The 26,039-nt window shown below is 50.7% G+C and overlaps 1 protein-coding gene across 1 annotated transcript; it reads right to left on the minus strand.

The window, feature by feature from the left end:
* Window positions 1–441: 441 nt before the first annotated feature.
* Window positions 442–18,708, minus strand: LOC128726074 (uncharacterized). The gene is made up of 6 exons (XM_053819859.1): window positions 18,607–18,708; window positions 9,054–9,109; window positions 2,579–3,328; window positions 1,609–2,060; window positions 1,321–1,545; window positions 442–1,241 (listed from the first exon to the last, which is right to left on the minus strand). The coding sequence occupies exons 1-6, from the start codon at window positions 18,622–18,624 to the stop codon at window positions 442–444; spliced, it is 2,301 nt and encodes a 766-aa protein (XP_053675834.1). The 5' UTR covers window positions 18,625–18,708.
* Window positions 18,709–26,039: the final 7,331 nt, after the last annotated feature.

Raw genomic sequence — 26,039 nt, forward strand, 5'->3', positions numbered from 1 at the left:
ACCTATCAGATCGGGGGACGCTCATCGCAGCGCCTTATTTTTTTGTTGGAGACGATGGACAACCAGTACGGACATCTTCTAGCTGCGGTCGAGAAACTCGAATGTCACCTGTCACCATCGCCTATCTCTTAAATCTAAGCCGTATGTGTCGATGTTCAGTCTCGTAAGTCTTAAGATTAGCCAGCGACCGAAACCGTCCTGTCAGCTCCTTCGCATGAAGCCAATCGGAAGACCTACAAAATATCCTTGACCAATTTAAAACTAAAATCTCCCTCCGATGGGGCGCCACCGTCCTTTCGCTCTACCGCATGATCACGCGTTTGAGTGAGATAAACGAGACCGGCAGGAGCCGATAAAAGCCCACCACCGGTTCAGTCTTCAGGTCCGTTAGACACGATATTCAGTATGAAACGATCGTCGGGACCGGTGCCGATGAGCAGGCTAATAGTAGAAAAATCGGTATGGCGAAGGGCTGCTGAAGGATGCGTAATTATTATAGTTCGAGTAGGCAGCGACTGGGCTGACGACGGGTGATGGATTGTAGAGAGTCCGCTGAGGATACTCATACTGCTGAAAGGGATTCTGGGCGACCGTTTGTTGCAGCTGCGGTTGCTGATACGCACTGTACAAGTACGAGTTGTACAAAGCCGATTGTAGGGCGGCCACTTGGTACGCGTTAAGCGTGCTCATTGCCGTCGGGTACTGATAGTAGTTTGGTGAGATGGCGTAATACGGCATAAACGTCGGTGTGTACATTGGGTACGCACTTTGTCCCACGTTATAATCCGACATGTAGGGGACGGTTTGCTGCAGATAAGACGTCGGTTGATAAGCGGCCAACGTTTGAGGTCCATTCGGAAGTCCGGTCGTGGCACCATTCGGTGTCGTCTTCAGTCGCAGATTCGCCAGGAACTTCTCCGTGTCGAAGCCTGCCATAGCCTGCTGGCGATTGTCCTCGAGTTCAGCCTCAATTTCTTTTGGCGCCACACGAGCTTCATAGTCGGGACCAACCAGAACGCCACCAGAGACTTCGTCTCCACTTGCAACCAGACCGTACTTTCCCTTCGTCAACACCTTCTTATTGATCGAGATCGGTAGACCCAGTGAACCAAGTTCGCTCGGTTTGATGCCCGCAATGGCCGTTGCGACAGGACGAGCTACAGCGAGTCCTCCGTCACCGACCACAGCCGTTGCGACCGGTTTGGATGAAGCAACACCTCCCTCGCCGGCGATCGCAAGACCTGCAACAACGAATCGATGCATCATTCAATCAGCCCATTTGTTAGATATCATTAACTCTCCGTCGTGCGATCTACTTACCTACGGGCTTAGCCTCGGCAATGGACGACTCCTTCTCCTGGGTGTCTACCTGTACAGAATCTCCACCGGAACCGTCCTCGCCCACGTTCTCCTCCTCTTCCTTCTTCTTATTGTCTTCTTTGCCCTTGTAGCCTGGGAACGACGTCAGCTTGCTGCCGGAAGAGACCTTCTTCTTCTGTGGATCGCCAGTCGACGCAGTCTCGTAGTTAGCTGTCAAAGCGGATACTTATGGATCATTAGATGGAACCAAAGGCATCTAAAAGCTGCATTTCCACACAGCATACTTACAGTCAAACAAAAACCGGATCGCATCCTGATCATCATCCGACTGCTGGATATGCGCCAGCTTCTGGGCGGCCACCCCAAGCTTCTCCAGGTTATCCGTGTACACTTTGCGTTGGTCCGACGACAACTTGCCAGTCTTCTTCACCGTCTCCTGCAGCGAGACGAGCGATGCGGCTGCGTTCTGGATCTTTAGCAGATAGTCTCCGAACGACTGGTCCGCGCCCTTGATGTCTTCGTCGCTCGCTTCCAGAGCTTGCTCGATAGAGGACGGTTTCAACCCCGGTTGAGGTTCATCTCCCATGTGGTGCACCTTCAGCTCCATATCTTCGTCATCACCACGTAGGATCTTGCTCACCACCGTTCCATCACTATTCTTGCGAATCTCCAGTATCTGACCACGAGCGCCTCCGTAGAAGGGCAGTTTCAGCACGTCCGTTGCGGTTCGGTGTTCCGGGCTGTTGCGAGTGAGTAGGGAATACAAAAAAGAGTACCGCATGTTAGTGGCTGCGAGCTTGTTGGCGTTCGACACACGGTCGTCAAGAAGGACGAATCGGATGGCAGTTTGGATCGTTTACCTATCGGCGATCCGGGGCAGGATTCAGGTTGGGAAGAATGACAGGAAAATGGCACAACCAGCAGTCCACGAAAGCGTGTGACGCGAAATGCATACTAACTACGGAAGGGAATATAGTACATTCCTTTTTGAAGGGAAAAATGTTCAAGCAAGCAAAATGAAGCGGATGTTCGATGAGAATCCGAAAATTTATATACACATTGCTTGTTGGTGAAGCCCATTCTGAAAAGTGAAAATGAATTGTTTCCCAAGCGATGATGCTAGACAGCGTTCGGGTGAAGAATGAAAAGCGCAATGAAACATGACCTCAATATATACAACTCGAATAATGAACGGGCGATGGGGGTTTTGACTCGGCGTTTTTATTTGCGTTCATACTCGCTACTTGGCACGATTTACTTCACGTAGTCGACGATCAGGTCGGCCTGCGCGTGGGCACGCCCATTCGCCCCAACGATCGCAACCGACTGTGGCCGGAACAGGATCTTCGACCGGCTGCCATGCTTCAGGATAGCGTGCGAGACCGGCGTCGAAATAGCGGTGCCACCGTTTCCCGAGACGGCCTTCGACGAGGGTTCCAGTATGAGTGAGGCTTCCTCGCGGTTGTCAGTCATTGGACCACCGTAGAAGGGATAGTACTCGGACACTGTCGGTGCCACTGGCACACGTCCTAGCACTGGTGCATCAGCCGTCGTCGAACCCACGGCACTCACCACAACCGGGTTGACTTCCTGCGGCAGGATCGCGCTTTCCAACTGCTGACTTAGCACGCTGTTTGTGTTCTGTTTCTTGGGATTAGATGGCACTGTCGGTGTGTCGACCTGCGCTGGTTGATCGCTGACGATGGGTTGCTGGAGCCGCTCTGGCATAGCCAGGGTGTACTTTTGCAGCTTAAACTGCCCATTGGGCTGCTGAAGCGCCTGCAGGAACGGAGCGTTCGTGACGCGTTTGGGCGCTTTTGCCTGCAGTTGGGGCTTTCCCTGACTCGTACGGAGCAACGGTTCCGACGGCTTGGGCACACGCTTTTCGCTCTGCACCGGCGCCGGAAGCGGAACCGGCACCAACCGGTACGCTTGGCTGCTGACGGGAGAGCCGAGCGCGTGGAACGGATACGGCGCTGGCAGCTCCGCCGGTCGGTAAGGGAAGAAGCTTTCGGAGAGGAGAAGGAAAAGAAGGGCAAGAACGAAGGATGAGTGGCGTTGTGCGAGCATTTTCTGCGAGGCTCCAAGGCTCCGGGCTGCGGGTCTCTCACCGTTGGGAAGCGCGCAAGCACGCAAGGGTTAGTGCAGGCTGTTAACGGACTTCGATCGATCAAGTTCAAGCAAGCGATTTCCATGGTGAGTAGCGGCCAGCTCCTGCGTTGGCACAACGCGCCATCTGGCGGGCGGAAGTTAGTTCGGGCACGTGTTAGTGGAATAGCGTTAGTTAGCGTTCATATCCAGGTTCGGGCTCTTGTCTCTCTGACAGACAATTTTCCCCTAAACACGGCTTGACCTGTAACACTAACACGTCTCGTCAGTTCAACTACACCAACAAATCGATATTTCGATAAGTTAAATTTTGTGACTTTATTAAAATATCTCGCAAATAAAAGGCCGATTAAAAGCTCTTATCCTAAGTAGTATACGATTCGTTAGGGGTTAAATCCCGGGAAGTAGCTCATTTCCCGAGCAGTCGTTCTTCTGCAAGTCAAGGTCCTTATCGTCCTGCCTATCCTTTGCAGTTGTTGAAGATGCACGCTTTGTATTCGCTAGAGCGCAATGGCAAGTCCGTCCCTTCGCTCTCTCTTTCGCGCTCTAGAGAAAACGAAATGGCGGAGTTTTGTACAATCCTATTTACACCGATCCCTCCCCATACAGGGTGGCTGTTCGGTAGCTCTACGTCCGGTAGTACACGACGGGACCACTCGCAACCAGTACCGCATCCAATGGGAGGCTTCGCTTGGTGCCACTAGTGATCGTCTTCTCGAGATCGACCGTCTCGGGCACGGCGTACACCTTCGCTCCTGGACCAGCGATCGTAAGGCTACGAGGGTGCGTTATAGCCGTTCCATTTGGCCCAACAATGGCCGTTCCGCCGCTTCCAGCCGTAGCTACTCCTCCCGGTCCGGCGATCGCAATTCCTCCTTGACGAACACGCAATCGCTGAATCACGAGTCCGGCACCCGGATCGGCTTGTTTCGTGGAGAAAATGCTAAACGGACCTTTATCCTGTGCAGGCGCATCTGCCTCCTCTCCGGACAGTGGTTTTTCCTTGAGGTCCTTCAGATCCTGTAGCGTTTCGGAGGTGGGACTTCCACCCGTCAGCTCCGTGCTCGGTGTGGTCGAGAGGATGTTGAACCGGTGTGTGAAGTTGTTGAACACGGTCGAGATGTTGAAGCTCTTGCCGGCCACCTTCTGCAGCATGACCATCTCGAGATCCGGTTCGGTTTCATCGTCCTCTTCCTCGTCTTCATCCTTGGCCGCAACACTGGACGTTGCCTTTGCGGGGCCTCCCATGAACTTGTCATTCGTAACAGCGGCAGGCGATTGTCGCTCTTCGTCCTCTTCGTAGTCCACCGCGTCTGCGATCTCCTCTAGGAGTTCTTCCTCGAGCTTGGTGCTCTGTACAGCGTCAGCCACTTCAACTACGTCCTCCATGACGCCTTTTGGCTTCTTGAGCGCTGCCGATCGCTTTCCCTCCACATCGAGAGCCTTTCCTTTCAGCTGAACCGGCGTGAACTTGCCGAAATTAATCGTGCTCGGAATGTATCGGATCTCAGCCGATCGACCGTCCGCCGCCGGTACGCTGATTGGCAGGATGTAGATCTGATTGGGAGAGCGCAGTTCCTTGCTGGTGCGCACGAGCGGTAAAAACGTCCGTGGCATTTCCACGCTTGGAAGCTGCAGATAAGGAGCCGGATAGAAGAACGTTTGCGCGTGGAACGGATGCGACAGGACGATGGATTTGGGTGCTTTTTTCGGCAGAACTGCCTTCAGGTGAGCGACGGCTGGTGGAAAGTATGCCGGCCGCGGGTAAAAGTACCCGGAAGCGTCCGGATCGCTGCGTGGGAACGCCATGTCGACCTTCTTTTTGTAGCCCATCGCGATGTTGATGCGCTCGATCTCGCGCAGGATGCGGTCAGTTTCCTCGATCGAGCCGCGCTGGTTGCTCAGCAGCGGCTCGAGAGCTCGCGGTTCCGGCACCAGGCGGATCACCTGCTTCTCGATCCTGCAATGTCGACAAACGAAACCGATCGATTAATGACTGCCGGTGATGGCTTCATCGTGTTTCCGCTAGCCAAATAGAAGGATGCAAGGAAAGCAAAGTGTGTGAGAAAAAGAGAGGAAGAGAGATTGAATGAAGCGAACAGAACGCTGGAAAAACGCCGTTCGAAGCTTGATGGAGCGTAAAATGAAACGTAACGGAAACGGGAATGGAGGGCAGTTCCGACAGCTCGGCGGGGTGGCAAACAGGCACATGAAGTGGGAAAGGATTAGCAAATCAGCTTGATAGGAGCCGCACGGAGCAGGAATAATTAATTCGTCTCAACCAATTATGATAATCATCAAACGATAAGTTGGCAGCGTTCTTTCTCTCGCGAACGTACGAGCTCGTCTTGCCTATCATATTAATATTCATTGGAAGTATTCAAACAAAAAAATATTACCGACGAATACGTTATCTAGATCTCGCATCTAGATGCGATTTTTGTCGTGGCATCTTCGCCAGAGCTGCCCGACGTCAGAGCTACAATCCTGCTTAATCGGGCATCTTTTTTTCCTTATCGTGGAAAACGTACCAAATTTCGACAATGCATCTCTCCAAAGAAGAAACGCTGGCGAATAAGAGGGAGATTTAGGAATGGTTTTAAAATAACACAATTTTAGAATTTATAATAGAAGCAACAATAATACACACACACATAGTGAGTAAGGAAACGGAAACGGGATAGGTAGAAGAAGTTCGTGAGGCAAGTAGAATTAATATTAATATATCAGTAAACATACCTGTACACGTGTTTGTTTGGTTACTAGAAGCTACGCTGTTGTTATTTCTGAGCATTGGTGGTTGGTTTGGTTTTTGTTTTTATTATAGCGCAAAAGAGCCGCTAGCCGAGGTCTATCACCGTCTTCACACACAGTCACACATCGCTAAACCGCTAAACCACCGAGAAAACGCGCACGCCACGGCACAGGAATGCAACGATGCAACGCGATCGCGAAAAGAAGCGAACGATGCGAACGGTTAGAATCGCGAGCTCGGAAGAGTCCTCATCCGCAACCAGAAACCCGCACTGGCTGTTTCTGCTTTTATCGCTCCCGCGTGACCGGTTCTATTGCGGCTCATTCGATGCGCGGAAGTCGAAGCCTCTAACCGATGAAAGAACCCTCTGCGTAACAGCCCCACTGGAGGGTAATTATTTTGCGCACCACAGATGGCTCCACCCATTTGCTAGCTTGTTCGCAGTTTATTTTTTGCAATTAAACACGCATAAATGAGTCGGCCCGCCCGTTCTGGGGCGGTTTAATTGCAGCATCGATTTCTCATAACATCGACACCAATATGACGAGTGGCGTCATCCCTTCGTGGCCGTTTCTTCCCATGAACGGAACACGAACCAGCTGCCCGGAGCTGAATGCCGTTTTGTCACGGTTTTTGTCAGACCGTGGCTACTACATACACCGGCTGCATTCATCGAGCCACCCATCTACGATAGAATAGCCTCCCCGGACCCGTTGAGTGTTGGGGCGCCTACGTAAGCAGAGCCATGTTAGAGCATTAGCTACAGTTAAAGCAGATCGTGGTTAGGTTTAAAAAAAGCACTAAAGGTGTTAGAGCACCGGGCGAAGAAGTAGAGTGCTACTGTGCTCGCGACTGCCCACTAACAAGCCCGCCACGAGCCCTCGTTCGAGAGCCCAGAAGAGACCTCAAGCGAAAAGAACCTCTTAAGAAGCTAGGGTGGAAGATGCGCGAAAGGTACAGTTATTTAACTGGTTAACGAGCAGCCAAGCAGAGAGTGCGTTGCAGGAGTGTAACAACACGCACCCTTAAACCGGGGAGGCTGCGAGGGTGCCAAACCCAACGGCCAGAGAGCTAACAAGAGCTACAATAAAAAAAAATGAGAGCGCAATAAATCGGTATCTTTTCATGGCTCTTCAGGTTTCGATTTTGCATCAGTACAATACCCGGTGAAAATCGAACAATGTGCGGGAGAGTACGTATCGGACAAACGGTGTGTGTGCATTGCGTATCAGATCGATTACGCATTGTTGAGGTGCCTTGCGAGGAGTCGCAATCGAGCACAATCAATCGCATTTTCCAGTCATTATGGGTGTTTTTTAATTATAGATGTGACTGCAGAACAAATTGCAGCGTAGCATCAGCTCTAAATTAAAACTCTAAATTGAAACGAAAAAAAAGTAACGCCTCCGAAAGAAGCCATTAGATGGGAAACCAATTCGTTCCAAATTAAATCACTTCTTTTCCCAGAATGATGAGATTTGGAACCGATGCAAGAACTGGCAGCTACTGTACTAATTATCATGCTCTCATCCACCAGAGCGTCAAATTGGAAACGGGAGGCACGGCTTAGTAGCAGCTTACAGTAGTAGGCAGATCTTTATCACTGCCCACCCTGTCATGCAACTACATGTTGGTGCCAGAGCCGGAAAGCAAAAGTTCATCCCTCTTCTGTGTTTTTGCCAGGTCTGACTCGTACATTAATTGAGGAGCAACCATCCTTGGCGAGATGGCAACCGAACGATAAGCCTGCCTAAGCCCTCATCCATCATACGCTCTAATCACACATTCGACCACAAAACGTTCCATGTGGTTTTTGGTCCACGGTGGCATCGCTTTAATGAAACCAATCTCGAGCATGATTCGAGCGTACCTCCAAGAAGACCTCCTACATGGTCGCGATGGGTGATGGCGCTCCCTGGACGCGTTCAGATGGGATGGTATATCTGCTGATTAACGGTTATTAAGGAGACCTGCCAGTGGGGCGGGATTGCCAAGTCACAAAAAGTCGTTCCCCCGATCCGATCGTCACACGCGAAAGCACGCGCGAAGGCCATGTGATTACGCGTTGGGGAAAAAGAAGAACCGTTTCTGCATCAGCGAAACAAAAACACCAATTTTGATAGTCCCATTAACTTCCCTCCATCCAAAAAATCAATCGACAGCGGTATTAGCAGGACAACAACGAGGGTATTATACTCGGGAGGGTATACTAGAAAGAATGGACGGTATTATTACTGGTTTTTAGTGTGAAAGCTTACTTCTAAACACGCCCAATTACGAAAACGAACAAGCGTTAGAACACGCGGAACACGATCTTCGTGCATTTTCCGTTCGTTACGCCGTGCTGCGAGATTCGGCGATCGTTTTCTTATGCGCGTTTTTTATGTCAGTGAGAATAACAGAAAATTAGAAAGAAAAAAAACACCCATGCACACGCACAACAGAGGTAGAAGTGAAAGCCGCAAAACTCCAAGAGAACAGAAGAAAGAGAGAACGCTACGGGTTTTGGAAGGGTCCCGGGAAAGAATGCGGAATTCTACACGTTATCCGTTCGCCCTGCGCCTCAGCAACTGTCTCCGGTCTCTGAAGCGCGCTGGGAGAGAAAATAGGCAGGAAAATCGCAACGACGGATTGGGGCCGACCGCTAGTTGGTCGTATCAAGTTTTAAATGTAAATTTTCGGTGTCCTCGCGTTCTCGTGTTCCGTGCTTTGCCTTTTTTTGCACCTTTTTCTTGATTATTTTCTGAACTCTTGCTGCTCTTTCTCTCTTCCCCTTTCTCTTGCTCGTTCTCGAGCGACAGTTAGCATGCTATAATTCTTTTCATTTTCGAAAGGCTGCAAAAAGAAACGTCTCATATACAACACTTACTGTATGGCCTGAGGACGGCATTGTATGCTAAGCAGGGACGTCGCGAAAGTTAACACCTGAAATCGAGAGAAGATGGTATATAGAAGATGATTAAATTTGGTGCCAAAAAAAGTTCTTCACATCTAAAGGTAGAGAAACACAACGCGAAGCGCCATAACTCGATCAACATTCCGTTGCATAGAGTGGAACGTAAAACGGTAGACCTTCTCGGGAATTTTCCTCTCCATCCCGACATTGCTTACGGTCATATAATCTTGCGCAAAAGTAAATCACCAGCATCGAGGCCACACGGGATGAATAATTCATTCATTTCGGTGTGTCTGAATGTCGGGTAGATAGTAAAAATGATCGCAAGTCTAAACGACGTCCAATCGACACGGTATTGAACAAAAGACTTCAACAACAAAAATAAGCGACGAACCCGAAATTACTCACACCGAACAGCTCATATCATTGCCAAACCTACCACGTACAGAATTCGTGGGCCCTGTTAATCATGCAGCTGGCATCCGTAGCCATAGCTTTTAAGCGATAGTAAACCGTTTGAAGAGCAGCACCACCCGCTTATCTATTCGATGTGTGATTCCAAACGATTGGTTGACGTTTGATATTCCACCTTGACCAGGTTTTCCGTGCTATTGCTCCGAGCATTCTGAAAATCCGTGTAATCCTCTTCATTATTAGCCGGTTAATGTGCACTCGAAAGGTCAAACGCGTAATTTACTCAACGAACAACAGTATTTTGCAACATTTTACGGTTCCAGCCCCAGCTTGCTCGAATGAACGAGAACGGGTCAGACCAGCTTGGGCCAGGTGGCAGAATTTGCCGCCCAAGTCCGTCCTCATCCCATTAGGTGGCATTAACGGTACGCAGAAATTCTTCCCACTTCGGTAGAGGAAAATCCCAGCACGATACCCCCTACAGTGAGAGCACTGGGCAGACGAAGATGCCTCTGACTCGAGTGCCCCAGCTACCGTCTGCTTGAGAACGCGATGGTGAGGCAAAAAAAATCATCACACATTCTGAACCATTCGAAATGCGCAAGGTAAGGGAAATAACCTTTCTGCCACCTCGATGGGCTTTTACCTCCAAGCTGACCACTCAGGGAGCATAAGAAAGGAACGAGTTTTCGACAGGTTCTCGAATGGCGTGCCGAAACACACACACCGGAATACGAGGAAACATGCAGGACTCAGGATTCCGGCACGGATGGCCTTAACACTGGTTCAGACAGAACGAACACTTTTTCCAACCCATCTGCACATTAAAATGAAGCCATTAACCCCATGCACACAATTCGTATTGATTGACTAATGAAAAAAGGCCGCCGAACGAATTCGTCACACGATCACGAGTCAATTTAATTTCCTTTTGTCGATCATGCCCCCGACCCGGTGTGCCTCCAAAGAATTGAATCATAAAATCCAGCTTTAACGAGCCCATAAATTTGCCAAGCAAATTTTATTCGCATCCAAACGAGTAGAGCAGTAGACTCGCGACGACAAGCCGTTGCGTTTGGTGCGTGAATCATCGGAGCCAGGCCAACCAATCATCCGCAGCCACCGTGGAAAGATGCGTTCCCAAAGCGAGAACAGGCGACTCGCGAGGCTTCATTTCGACGCCCGGAACGATGTCAGCAAGTGATGGACCCCGTTCAATGTGCCAGCTCGAGCACGCCTCTGATCTAGATTACGCCAATGCAGTGCGCTTTTCTTCCACAGAGCCTTCCCGGAGAGGCTCCGTTTCGTGCCCATTTCCACCCCGAGTTGAACCATCTCCTGAGCGAGGAGGCCAACAAAAGCCAACCCGGTCTCGGTGCGTGAAATCGGATCGCTGCCGCTTCCACGAAATAGAACGGGGAATGGCAAATAGAGCCCGATCCCCAGCCCCGGAGGGATACGGGGCGCTCGGGAACATAACTCTTCGCACCGTAATTACCCACAAATTGCCTTCTCACTTATCGATCCATTAAGACCGCTAATGTCCATTAAACCGTAAGGCAGCACAATCGCGCTATTTGACTGGCTGTGAATCCCGGTTGTCCCGGTACCACCCCGATTGGGCGGTGGCGGTGTTCGAGACCACAGCAACCCGATCTGATTACGATCGCGCCCAGGCACAATGAAAGACAAATATCAACAACCCTGCGAAAGAGCATGCGCTATCTTGGTGGGCCCCGCAGGAGATATCGTCACAGTACTTTTTTTGCTTCCCGAGTTCTTTTGCCTCCCCACGAGAATGGTGTTTTTGACGCCGGTCTACAACATTCCCGCCTTTCGGTGGAGGAGAGAAAAAAAAAAGAATGTCCACCTGTGTTTTGTTACACTTTGCCGTCCACAAGTCGTGATGGGCAGCGCGCAAGTTGGCGGCGGGGCAAATTTATCGCGACCATCAAGAGGCCAAAGAACTGCGTCGCCGTGTAATTAAGCGCCAGACCTTCGAGCTTGTGTCCCGAAGCATGAAGGGCCGCACGTCGCTCATCACCACCCAGGCTGGGTGCCGGGAAACGAAGCGTTAAGAGATGATGGCCGCCTGGTCGGATGGTTTCCCGGGAAAGCGTGGAAATTTATACCACTCACCACGCGGAGAGTGGGAATCTCAGCTCAGAACGAAACGATACGGGAACAGATTTACTGCTGGCCCGGAGCACACAAGCGCTGATTAAAACATTTCTCTGTCACCCGGTCACGCGGCCTACAGTGGAATGATAACCCTGTCAAACCTGTCATCGTTGCCGGCTAACCGGTCGACCATTGATTAGCTAAATTGCGCACTGAAATCGTTCCAGTGGACCTTGATGGGTTGAGTGGGTTAAGATGTTCCGTTCGTTTGCCCCGTGAAGAAGGGCCAGTGACAGCTTGAACGAGCCCTTTAGCCACCTGGACACGCTAACTGCGTACCGTGCGAACTGCGTCGTGCAGCCCTGCTTAAGGCTGTCAGGAACTATCCCACACGCCAAAATGTCTTCATTCGTTCGTCAACCAGCCGGCCCGTTGTAATCAGCATCCCCTGTTCAAGCTTCGCTGCACAATCCCGCAAGCATTCGACTGCTCGACTGCTCGGTTTGCTTGCCATTTGCATCAGAAAAAGTAAGACCACTGCTTTATGATAATTGACGGCAAAGAAAGCGGCAGAACGAGAAACCACCAAAGCTCCTTATTTATGCAACAAACGCTTAGAACGAGAGTAACGAACGTGAACAAAATGTGGCATTCAACTCACAACGATATCGTATTAATCATCGTCTGATTACGAGCGCTGCGTGCATTTGTACACGACAATCGCAGATAAAACCTACAGAAAGAAAAACCACAGTTGACCATGAGCAGCATGCGCTTCGTGCGGGCGAACCTGTTACGGAAGACAAACGACTACAACCCATTTGGGTCGCATAAAGAATGTCGTCGATCGCCCTTACAATCCGGCTCTTCCCAGCATCGTGCCATCGTGGAATTCATCGGACACTCGCACGTCAAGCACACAGCAGGCATCCGTATCGTCCTGGGAATCCTTTGCCCTTGATTTCAAACCCGATTATAGAAGGCCATCGCGAAAAGCCGGTCGCTTCCGCCTTCAGATTGCGTCTGCACGAAGCGAAAGGAGGAAGTCATTTCCAATGCGATACTAAAAAAGGGGGCAAGCGAGAATGGGAAAAGAGCAAAAGCAACGACGACGCGTCCTCGCTGCGGGGGTTTCACCGATCGAAGGCGATTTTCTCAAAAGAGCACAATGCGCCTCTTATCAATCACGAGCCCCCGATGGTCGATGAAAGCCGCTAATGATAATCATCCATCGATAATCGACCTCATCACCTATGATTAATGGTACGTGGAGGCGCCAACAAGCCAAGATATCGATTCACTCGCGATATTCCCACGCAATCGAACGGGAGCTGATTCCCAGGTGATGCTAAGGATAAAGCCGTAACGGGGAAGGATTTGTCTCGTGCCAATTATTGATTGGAATCGCTTGTATTGTGAAGAGCACAAAATTAGGGACCGATAATGTCGCCTTTTTTTCGCCACACGTTGCAAACGCAGAATGTGAGTCGTTCGAGAAAAATGCACCCAAAACAGGCTCTCCACAGCCGGTATCTTGCAAAAGCTTGTGGTCGTGATCCGTGCCATCTTCGAAACTCGTTTTAACCTCGCGATGTTCCGTTTTTATTGCATCCCTCCACGGCTCGGTTTGGGCCGGCTTTAATCAAGCGAAAACAATTATCTTAAATCATCATTTCTTTTGAGCAAAAGAAAAAAAGGCAAGAAACCACATTATGCCTGCACCCTTTTTGCATTTAGCGTCGGCTTAAGCAGTTTCGTTACGCGTATTTTTGCTTCCTCCGACCAACGGCTCATTATCCGTACGTTTGAAAGTTTTGCAACTCGCGCTTCCATGGCCTCGAAATCGTGGAATGTTAAGCCGAATCGGTCGATCGCGGGATGTGGCACGCTGGCAATTAAAACTTTTCCCTAAAAGCAAGTACCAACGCCAACGTTTTCATTTTTTTTTTCACCATCGGGCAGATGGCCCAGCCCCGCAGGAGGAAGCCCGAACTAATGAACGGTCTAATCAATCTCAGCCCGTCGGCGGATTTCGCCCAGTCGTGTATACCGATCGTTTAATTAATCGGATCTGGATCGCCGCCTGTCAATCTAGCGAATCTCCACCCGGGCGGCACCCCGAAAAAACCGATAACCAGCACGAAATAGAACGGACGCAGCCCCGTCAAATGTACCGTTTTGGGGGCTGCCCCGGACGTCCCCGAAGGTCCAGAAAAAGGACCGGTTTGTTGTTTTTTTTTTGCGCAAAAAATAAAAAGCAGAACAATCCTCCCATCAGTATCGTCCAGACGGCGAGCTCACGCGGACTCTCGATCGAGCTGTGGACCGATTTTGGGCGGCTTGGGACGATCGAATTATCATAATCAAGGGAGAAGCGAATCGTCTCGCCCCAATATTGCCCGGCTTCGTTCTAATGATGCGCCTGCTGGGAGGCAAACCGGGCAAAACAAAAAAAAAAGAACAACAAAATCCCTGTCACGGTCCGTTGACCTGTGGCGCTTGGGGAGAAGCCAACAGTTGTGCATAAAAATTTTATGGCAATGTCTTATTTTAAGCGGAGCAAAACCTTCACACAACGCACGTCAAGCAGAAGGTTTAGAGAATTTTCCCATCTCGCCGGTCCGTGGATTTATGCCTGCGCTCATTCGTCCGATCGGGAGCCTATTTTCATCGCTCCACCGATCAGTGACGCTTTGGCTAAGCTACAAGCCCACCGGGATGGGGTTCAGGGCCTCGAGAACACGCTTCGATCGTCGATCGATCATTTGCCATTTCGCGATCGTTTGCTCACGGCTTCAATCCGCACCGGGGTGCTGGTGGCAGCAAAAATGGGCAGAATTATGGTAGCAAAATAAAAGAAATTCCGCTGCATGGGCAGAGAAAGACAGAAAGAAAATCCAGTCCCGCAGGTGCACTGGACCCGGCAAGGGGGGTTAGAGGGTTAGCAATGGGTGGAAAAGGGGGGTCGGGGGATCGCACGGGCTTCCCATAATTCCCGTAATTGGGAGTCTGACGCAGCGTCCGGGCGGGGAGGATATTTATGATTTGCGTACACGAACGGACGAGACGAATGAACGGAGATAATTGCCTGCAAAACCTTCCATTCTTTCTCTCACCATCTCTCTCTCTCACTCTTTATCGCTCTTTCTGCCACCCTAAAGCCCTGCGCCAACGCAAGCGGTCGTCGCCCTTGCGCCTGGGAGGTATATTTGCACCACCAGCGCCCATTTGCCGATCGACATTGGCTTAAAAGATGCATATCATAGTCTCCCGGACAAAGCGAAAACATCACGCAAACACGCACGCACACACACACACATACATCGGGAGCGGAAAATTGCTTCCCTGATCCGCATTATCATCCTTCCGTCTCTCACCGGACCGCGATCATTCAGCGGCCGTCATTACGGCCTCAAACCTCAATGCTAACTGTGATTGAAAACTGCAATCACAATCGTTGCACGTTTGCTTCGTTTCCCTTTCCCGATATCTTGGGCTCACCCCACCGGGTGGGAGGGAAAATGCTCCCCCGCAAACACCTTGGAAGCAAACGGCGGAGACGATGTCTGCGTGGCTCGAAGCCTGCGCCATAGCCTAGTCAGGGTGGTTTTATTTGCCTTGTTTGCTCGCGCGATTATTGCACCCATTTTAGCACACAATCCGGTCAGATCGAAGCCGGCGGTGGGTTAGGAGAACACCAACAGCAGCAGTGAGGGCACGCTGGCTGATAGACCGGCCCGGCGAGTGACCTATTTTGGGACAGATGGGCTACTTTAACGGGATGGTAAATAACTCTGCTTAAAGACCACGGTGCGGGCCTCGTTCGTGATAAGTGTGCGCTGTTCCGCCAGAAGCATCATTTTCCGGCTCCAGCACGGCTGTGGTGTGATTGACCTCGGCCTCCGATATCGTCGCAGTTGGACGCGTCGTAATAACGCCGCTTAACAACCTGAGCTGCGAGGGTAATTTACTTTTTTTTTCGTTAACCCGCGGCTGTGCGAGAAAGGTGTTGCCCACGAAGGTGTTAAGGCGTGTGCTTTCAAAACGAGAACGGCGAACAACAGGGCACGGCGACATCCAGAGCGGGAAGAACCATGTATGGATCCACGCCACCACCTTGTGCCAGACAATGCAAATATACTGCTTCATGCAGGATTTAAGTTCGGCATCCCCGCCGGTGGGCGTAAAGATTGCTAATGACCAAACAGGGCAGATCTCGATCGACACTCGCCTCTGTCAAGGGCATTCAAACACGAGGACATTGAATGGTGGCGCGTGCTTACGAGGTTCTTTTTCCTCGGATCGGTTAATGGTTTGTGCTCGCAGGAGGTTCTTTAGTTGCGTACGTGTGTTTTGTGAGGCTTAACAAGCCAGTGTGTGGATGACGACGATACCAAGCTGGATCGCTTCTTTACATACTTCCCAATGGGGGTCGTTTATCGCGAACCAATTTCCACTCCAAGCCGCTGCTGAGGCTGGATAATAATAACACACTGTCACCGAGCTGGCCGCAGGTGGCAGGAAGCATATTCACAAGCCCACCAGGTCGATCCTTTGTACCGAGTGATTTTCTGAGAGTCCAAGGAGAGGACGATCGCCCATCATCCCAGCGACAGCTAATTACCAACTGCTACGCTAATGGTTATGCAATTAATGTTGCGCCGGCGTGCAAGCCCATCATCGATCATTCCTTATTGAAAGGCCGCTACGGATCGTAACTCATTTGCGCGGACCAGCTATTACTGTACGGCTTCGTCCACTCTAAAAGCCTGACCGAGATGGGTGCGGAAACACCCGGGAGGAGCTATTGCATTTTAATGAGGATGAGAATTTTCGTGGTAGCCCTTTTCTTGCCGTAAATCACTTCCCGGAGGATGCGAAATGCTCCGGGTCCGGGTCCGGGTGAGTGAACAGCTTATTGATTTCAATTATCGGCACCTCGTCGGCTGGGAAAAGCGCATTACGGGTGCTGTTAAAAAGAAAAACCCCCCCATCAGACACGGTACGATCCCACGGAAGCTGACAGATGGCGCCCGAGCCCTCGGCCTTAATTTATTTATTAGGTCCAACCCGTGCCGTTCTAGCTGTTCCTGGGCCTGTGGGCTCGAAGGTCTTGGGGTTGCGCTTGAAAAATGCGCCTCGCTGCAGTCCGCCTATGAAAGGGCAACCCCGGGACCCTTTCTTGAGCCACGGCACCTATAATTAGCATTAATGTAATTACATTTTCTTGCTTCACACATCTGGTATATATCGCACTCCAGCCCGGTCAGAGAAACCGCGATGTCGTTGCACGCAGGAAATGAGCCTTCCCGGAGTCGATCGCGGGAGAACGAGTGACATGGGATACAGTGTTCGTTTCATTTTTCCCTCATCGATCGCGCTCGCTTGCTGGGTTTGCTGTGGAGTGGATGCTGCAAACAGCCACTCTGAATGGCACGAAACGTTAAGGAGTTGTTTGACAACAAATTCATGCTCTCGGGTCAGGAAAACAGAAATTCACACTGGGTTTTGTATGTAAATTGATTCTAATTTGGTTACCCTCAATTACTGCGAGCTATAAGAGGTAGAGCAGATAGTAGAGGAAAGATAGAGACAGAACGCAAGAAAGCCAACACGCATCGCTAGACGGGATATCGTGTATCGAACGAATCGCGACAATGCCGGCGATCTACGTCAACCATCAATATTCGTTTCTTCGACGTAGAATGTTTGCTCCTCCACAGAAAGAAAGTGTGTCGATATCGAGGGGGATCGTAGAGAGAAAACATTAGCATTCTGCGCGTGATAGCTAGCCACTGTACTACTTTACAGTGGAAAGATCGCGCCGATAATTTTCGTGCGCAAATATTTATCTTAGCCGACTGGGAAGCCAGTCAAACATTAGCACACCATTTTTTGCCGGTAAAAGCATGAAGGTTAATTGCTTCAAGCGTTCTTTCCGCGCTGCCTTCCAAGATAACCGGAACGAAACGGTAGCTAAATGCAGAAACTAAACACAAAACACTCTCCAGCACTTTGAAACCGACTCGTACCAACTCCAACGCAAAGTTCTGGATTCAATTTTCATGAGTTCATCATCCACGAGTGGTTGTGCCGCTGATTCGATTAATCTCACCGACAAAGCGGCAACGGGGAAAAGTGGAAAATCATAACCCCAAACTAAGTCAGTAGAATCAGCGAGGTGTGAAGCAAATGCACGGCTTCAAGCTTACCGCGTTCTCGCTTGCCGAAATGAAGTTAATTAGATTTCATGAAATCAGGAGCACCGACAAGAAGCCACCTAGTACAGCAGATGGTTTCTCAAGATTGATATGCTTCCTCCATCTTTAGCAAGCAATCAGATGGAATCTAAAATCGCCAACGAATTCTGGGGCAAGCTTTCGCGTTAGTTCTGCATAGCGAGGTGCGAATCAAATGGAAAAAATAGCTTTAATTCAATCGCCCCGATCGCAAAGGTAGCATTATTCATCACATCTCACACCGGAAGCGGCATCTCGTGGACGCCGTGCTCGCAGTTCGTGCACTTGAACTTGAAACATTTTTCTCTTGCCTCACACCGTGGCGTATATTACGCCATTCGTGATTACGACGGTCCAGGCGCATAATTACGCCACCAGCGCACACGGGAAGCGCGTAACTGTAAACCAGTGACGCGTTTCATGCCGGTCTTGCTATGCTGCACGCGATCAGCGCCTCAAAACGTCGATCAGCAGGTGCGATCGAAGTGCCAAACGCAATCGATCACCACCGGAAAGGAGGACACCGAACGGCTTCTTGGTGAAGCTTCTGATGGACGCGTACGCGGAATATCAAACAGTATCGTGGAGATCGAACAGGGCAGGAATGATTGACGCGCGAATGGAGCGATTCTTCGACCCACTTGCAGCGGCATTCTTTGGAGGAATGTTTTCCCCATCCACCACCGGAAGTGCGTCTTTGGGAGCGTAAATATTTCAAGCTGTAAAGTAAACGGGCGCAGATCGACTCTTACCGCTAGCAGAAGCTTCATCGTGAACCGGTTCCGGATGGTGCTGTTGATCGGCTGCTCAAAACGCCGATAACGAGTGAAGACTTTGGAGGTTTTTCCCCTTGTTCGATTGCCCACACTTTGTCCAGCTGATCGCTGCCGATCGCCGATCGTTCGTTTTCGCTTAAAAGCTTCCACCAAATGGAGGACCGAAAAAGAGATGCACCGGGGCGACAAAACAGGGCTTCACTCGATGGATGCAATCTTCAGCTTCCGCCGCCGCGCTTCGTTTTCATCAATTTTTCCTCTTTGCAGCACACGCACACACCGACACTGGCACTGACGTCGCACTTTCACGTACACGCACTTGTCTGATGGGAGGATCGAGCCGTGTGGAACCGCCGCCGAAATGGGGAGATGCTTCTTCGGCCGCCGCTGCAATGGAACTGTGCGCCCGGACGAGACCGCGAGCTGGCTTTATGTTTTCCTCAGCCACCGCCATCGTCCGAACCGGCGAAACTGTAGCACACGAAGACGGTGCAACGCCGCGGACGAAAGCGCGAGCGAAAGCGACGGGAAGAAAGCTCACCCCACGGTTCGGTTCGATCGCCGCGGGGCTGTTTTCCCTGTCAAGGCGGCTGGTCGGTGGGCTCCAATGTAGAACGTTCTGCGAGCGTGTAGTTGTGAGTTTGCGGATACAAAGCGAGCTGAAGAGGCTCCCATGGGATGAAAGCTCGATTTCTCGGGTCGAAACCGCCCATTGGGGCAACCGGACGGATGGATGGGTTATAGGCGACCCCGAACCGCATGGAACCGTATGGTTTGATGGCACAAGACAGTGGACTTGATAACAGACCTGCACCGTTGCCTGTTAGCTAATAATGCGCTTGCTTCGAACCAGCTGCAAAACCGATCAACAAATCCGGTTTGGAATGCATTTTTTTTCGAAAAAATTCTTCAAACTCCCAATCGGGTTGGTAGAACGGAATCCGCTGGATTGTGAACAGAGGAAAAAAGCAGACTTTAGCACCCAGCATTTGTCGGGGAGGCTCTAATTGGCAAACGGGAAACGGCAGAGGGCAATAAAAACATTACTTAACCGCCACCCGTTGCAGGAAAGCTTTTTCCCTCGTTCCCGATCCACCGCGATGCAGAAAGAAAAATCTCACGATTTTTCCGGTTAGTCCCTGCTTAAATATGAAGCAATAAAATAATAAAAAAACGCAATTCAGCGAGCGAACAAGCTCACACCTCACGCCACACAAACGGTGCCGCCCGACTCGGACGGTGCGACCGGCGGAGACTTTCGTCGGGAAAGCTCGTTCCATTATTCATTTCTCGTCCCGCGCGACCTCGCAACGTACGGTTTTGTTTTTCCCATCCAACTCTTTCCGGAATCGGAACGGTCTGCAATCAGAACGAAACCTGCAGTCGCCCGGAATCGGCATTGACAAGGCTAGATTTACGATTCGCAATCAAAAGACTGCCGCCGCGAGAATAAGCGACGAACCCGCTGAAGTCGCTGCTTGTTGCGCGGTGGTTGCAGCGTCACAGCGAACGCATGTTGCATGGGGCTGGTTCATCGTGTGACTTAACTCACGAATTTCAACGCTTTCCGATCGCCTCACCACGGGCTTGAATTTTACGGCTTGATTATCGTCCTCCCTGGACGGTCCTGGTGCACACCTGCGTCATAAGAATAGATACATTTAGCTTGCTTTTTTGCGTCCTCCCCGGTTCCTAACGTTCGCTCGTAAAATAGCCACTTCGAGGCGGAGTCGGGTCAGACAAAAGACACCGAGATTGTTTTTTGTTTCAGATTTTTACTTTGAAGAATAAAAAAAATCCCCTCCGATTCGGGAACTCGATCAGCGGATGCCATCGCCACTATCTAGGAATTTGCGATATTAGCTACGATTGAACGTGATCGAAAGAGAACGCAGCGTATTTGAGCATCTCCTACTTCTATGCTAGCTTTCTCTCACCCAAAGTTTTGAGCATTCTGTTTTTTTTATCCCCATTTCATGGCTTTCCCGGCCATCATCGCTGTTATCGACAATAACTCCAGACTTAGTCACATCCAGGTGGCGGATGTTCTGTCCGTGGCGGTGCTGATCGCGACGAATCCCGTATGTAAATGTGTCTCTAAACAGCCCGCTCAAACCGCAAGTTGATGAACTTTTTTACGGCACGCTGATCGTGAAACTGATCTCCATCCAGTGACGCGTACGGGCCTCAGCCCTCCCGGTGGGACTTGAGAACTTTTTTCATCCCCCGAGCGTACGTGGAGATGGGAAAAATTTTACTACCAGAAAACCCAGACAAACATTACAGCAAGCTCCGTTAGCTCTTCGGCGGCTTCCAGAAGCTTTAATTGATGGCCATCTATCGATCATTGCGGGAGAGATTGACAGTGTGCGTCTGCTGTACAGTGGTTTCCACCGTCGCCCATTGTCCGTGTGGCGCTTGCTGATGGCCTTTAGAGGGCGAATGGTAATGAATGTAATTTAATTTATCTAGATTTTCACGGGGAAAATAATCAGTGCGCGTATTTCATCAGCGTGCGTAAATTAATGCCACGCGAACGGTCGAGCACTCACCCGACGCTGGCACGGCTGGTCCGGGATATCCGGATGCAAATGCGCCCATTCCCGCCCTACGCCTACGTACGCAGCCACAGATTTTCCACGCATTACATTTTACTAACCCGGATAACTAACCATTACAAACGCGGGCGCATCTCGGAACGCCACCACAACAATGAAGCGCGTACTTCATATTCCAACGGGTCTTAATGAACGTTTGTCTGGCCGCCGTTCACTGGATGGTGAAATGCATTTCCGCTGGCTGGGGGGTGGAAAATTCTAGCCTTGCCCAGCTTCCCCCACATCCCCCACGCCTTCACACATCAAACAAAACGGTTCCCCGGTTCCCGGTCGGCCTGGCCGTCCGAAACAGTTTCGTGGGCATTTAGTTAACATTGGGCGGGATCTCGTGCGGGTGAGCTTTTTTATGTTTTTCCCCAGACACCCGTCCAGTGCCCTTTTAACCGCTAGCCGTGGATCGGGTTTCCCGTAATTAAACAGTGCCCTCTGTGGTGCGAGTTCAAAAGGGCTGCGACCCAGCTGGGAGTGAACAGAACAATTTCACACTTACGTCGTCCCGTCGAGTGGACGGCATTTTGATGCGATTTTTCATCGCTTCATTAGATCCACATAATTGGCCCAGTCCGGTCGGGAGTTGATGGAATCGCATTGTTTGCTTAAACGTGCCGCCCTGCTACTGTTATCGATTCGAGCCAATATCAGATTTCCGTGCCTGGCTGGAAGCCATCGGAGTAAGAGGCCGCTTAAAAGCGCCCCAATTCGCAGAATAAAACCCCGTTTCACGCGTAGATTTGTATATTTTTCTCATTTTACGACCCTTCCCTACTTTAAAACACCGCAATAAACCCTGCATCCGAAGACGCTTCGCTTATCACTTTCCCGTCCGCTACGTCAGCGTAGAACTTCGCTGCCGTGTGATAGCGCGCGCGAGTGGCGGTGAAATTAATGCAAAATTATGCAAACCTTCCCTCATCGGCGGACCGAGCATAAATCATTCGATACCACCTCGGGATTGCCCTGAGGGTCCTTCGAAAGCCGCCGGAATGCTCTCACACATCCCCCGGAGATGGATAGATCGATCGAGAACGCCTTTGATGGTGATTTAATTTAGCGCATCCCCGTCGCGCAGATGGATGGCACAGAAAGGTTGCCTCCATTTGAGGCCTACGAGCTTTCTGCGATCGATTTGATTTTTGGGGGCAACAAGAAAACCGAGTGTACAATGGAGTGGCAAGGCATCCTGCCTGTCGGGAACAGCGGGACAGATTGTGATCGCACAAAATTGAAATGCTAATCGCATTGACCAGATTGGGGAGAAAGTAGACGTCCATCCGTGTCGTGTCAGATCTCAAGTGGGCAATCAATTATCGGAGGTTTTCGTTCGGCGCGATCGCCGACATCATGCCAGCTAAGCTGACAAATTAAATTGTTAGTAGCACCGAAGTCTGGTGATAACGATTTCACGGTTAATGAAGAATCAATTTGCGCCTGATGCTGCCCAATATGAGCTTGATCAGCCGAAGAGCGATAGCGGTGTTATCAGCAATCGGGGGAAAGAAATACTCCATCCTAGGTCAAATGTGGTTCAAACGCGGTGGGAAATTTGGAGCAATTACAACTTCTTACATACCGCTTATTTCTCACCTTGGCGCTAAACTAGAAACCTCGATACGTGCCCTGCGCGATCCGCTTCCGGAAAGGAGAGCCTTCCGGTTACGGTGGGTATGATGCTAGGGGTAGTTGAGGTTTTTTCCCTCCATGCAGCTCGATGCATAATGAAACGAACGCAGCTGAAGGGAGAGAAGATTGAGAAAAAAAACTCGTATCCAGAGCACTCAACTAACCCATTGTTCTAGTTGTGCTGATCGGTTTAAAATTTACCGATTAATTACAGCAATAAATCGGTTTTTTATCGTTCTACCGCGGATATCAAGGCGCGAGGGAAAAAAACCGTTTAGCTGCGCACTGCGCCTTGAAGTGAAAGGGGCGGGAGAGCGAGAAAAAAAAAGCACAAGAACAACCGGGACACCATCGTGGTGGGGCGTTTTTCTTATTTATTAAACCGCCCGCCATCGGAAACGATTTCGCGAGCTCACGCACGCGAACCGTGGCTCGAAACAATTGGCTTGATCTCGAGGCAGAGCCGCACAAATCGCGCCTCGGCAGGACGTCCTCGAGGGAGGGCTCGATCACGATCCCGGGCTTGGTCGGTGGCATCCGGCGCTATACCATAAACAAACATAACTGAACTTTAACTACGCGGCAACATGACGACGGCGACGACATGCGTCGTCGGTTGGCAGCTGGATGACGCCTCTCCGGTATCCGAACCGGATACCGTTGCGATGGGAAAGGTTTCCAACCTGACCGAGCATGGTTATCGCCGAGCATGGTGATGGCAGAACACCGGGAGCATCGAGAACACGCGGCACCGGTTGTCGTGCTTGATTGGATGAGCTGGGGATGATGTCAGGTTTGCTGCCGTGAAGCGTTGTCGAGCATGAAACGTGTATTTAACCTCTCTTGGGGTTGTTCTTTCTTCGACAGGAATTATTGGAACCTTTTTTTTTGGGTAATCAACTGATCACTGATTAAATGATGGCGTTTAAAAATTATTCGCCGAAAGAACAACCTCACATTCTTCCCCATTGACATTGTGGAAAGGCATAGGTTTTGCTTACGCAAGTCCCAGAAACCCCAATGGGCTCAATCGCTCATCTCAATTACGCCAGCTCCCTTTAAAAGAACTGTTCCTAATCCACTGCAAATAGCAGGAATTTCCATTTCCATTCTTACGGTTCGCACGTCACGTGGGGTTGGTTTCGCGCCGCTCGCAGCTTTGAAGCTGCCGTTTGTTTTGTTTCGCTGCCGTTTGTTTTGTTTCACTGCCTTTTGCCGCACGCAAATTGCGCACTCCCGGAATGTGCTAAATGTAGCCAAAATCACAGCCTAGCCTTCCCACCTTTAGCCGGCCAGAAAGGATCGCCATCCACGCCCTCGCCAGAACGGGCTCCCGGCCACGGAGTTAATTGCAATTTTCGATCGAAGCTCGTGTGAGATTCGCTCACGCCTTTCTTTTTGCGCAAGGTAATTGTTTTTTTTTTGCGCTCCTCGCGATCGTTCGCGCGCGCTCGAGCACACGCGAGATAATGGAACGCAAATGGGTTTTAACTTCTGGCGCGTACAAAAGGCGCCCGGCGTATGCACGTGCGTATGCAAAAAAAAAAGGAAGCTACGCAGAAGGCCCGAACTAGGCTATGAATTCAGACGCGTGGCATTGGAACGGGCCCAAAAACAGTTAGCCTCTCCCAGGCCATGCCATTCCCCTCAGGGTGAGAACTGGACCCCAAATGGTCCCGGAGTGGCAGAAAAAGGTCAGCCCCAATAGAACGGCTTTCTCCGGGACGTGGCACGGGTTCGCCCCCGAAAAGCGCCCCCGAGGTACGGCCCGTGATAGCGCTGACATAAAGCCACCCCGCAATGAACTCGTAAAGGAATAAAATAAATAAAAAAAAAACACCCCACCCGATCAGCTGCCCAGTAGTCGGGTGATTTAGCGGGCGTGATGGAGGTGCCAGAGAGAGGTGAGCAAAAAAACGCTAAGCGAGCGCAAATTTCTTACCCTCTTAGTCATCGTTTGCGGTCTATCACCATCGGCAACATTAGCGATCGTCTTCATCTTCATGCGAGAGATGGAGCTTCACCTTCTCGCTCGCGCGTCTTCAAAATGCGACCACATCGAAGTGGAAAACCAGGTGCCAAGACGCTTAATGGGTCAACGCGATGGTCTTCCTCCCAAAAATGGCAGCCGAGAGAAAGAGGACGCTGGCACGCCAGGGGCGCGCATTCTCACCCTCCCATCACACTGGGGGGTCAAAGCTGATTCACTAGGATCCAGAGGATCGGAAGATCGGCCTTTTCATAGATGGGCTTAGGCTATTGTCCGCCTGCGTCCGTCACGGTACGGCATTCGGCGAATCAATTATCAGTTCCCCATCGAGGTTCGGCGTTCTTGGGGAATGCTGTGTGGTTTCAATTCTCACCACCGCCAGAGACAAACGAGGCCAGTTCGCTCAAGAACGCACGCTTGGGCTCATTTCTATTCTCCTTCGATCGGCGCATTTCGATTGTTCTATCCACGAGAACTTCTAACAAAATATGGGTGTTGTTTTGTGCTTTGGTTACTGCTGAAACCAACGACCGAATCGCTAAGCTTCAACGCCCGATAAGGCGACGAACCTGCTCCGGTTCGGTCGGTGGATTTTGCATAATTTTAAAACAAATCGCCACAAGCCGTTTAGCTACGAGCTCCCTGCCTATCAGGACAGGTGGATAAAGCCGCGAAAGAACCAATTTCTCGAAGCGTCTGGGTGGGGTTTGTATGTTGCACAATAATTTATGCAACTCCATTCCATTCGACCGTTTGGTCGAAGGCTTTAGATTAGAACCAGAGGCGTTCAGCAGGATCCCGCGGCATGTTTCGTTGCGATGGGAGCTGAATCCGGATCAAGAAAACCAGCACAACGTGTGTGCAAAAGAGTGGCATCGGATAATACGATCGATTAATGAGGCGTTAACAGCGATCTCGCGGCGAGTTCTGGACGCAAAGAGGAAACCCAGCGTCGCCCGATCGATGTTAGTCACCATATTGCCGCACCACCATGGAGATATGGAGCATGTTGTACATGCATTTCATTAGAAGCTGAAGCCTCATTGGAGCCGTGGCTTTGCGGAACATTATGCACCGTAAACGGAGCCACCTCTAGCATGGTTTGCGACCACAAGTCACGGCATTGCACCTCGCACCGGTTCGCATTAGCTCGGCTTAGACGACCACCTGGGGCGTTTTTG

This window comes from Anopheles nili, chromosome 3 (genome assembly GCF_943737925.1).
Source record: "Anopheles nili chromosome 3, idAnoNiliSN_F5_01, whole genome shotgun sequence".
In the NCBI taxonomy this organism is placed as follows: domain Eukaryota; kingdom Metazoa; phylum Arthropoda; class Insecta; order Diptera; family Culicidae; genus Anopheles; species Anopheles nili.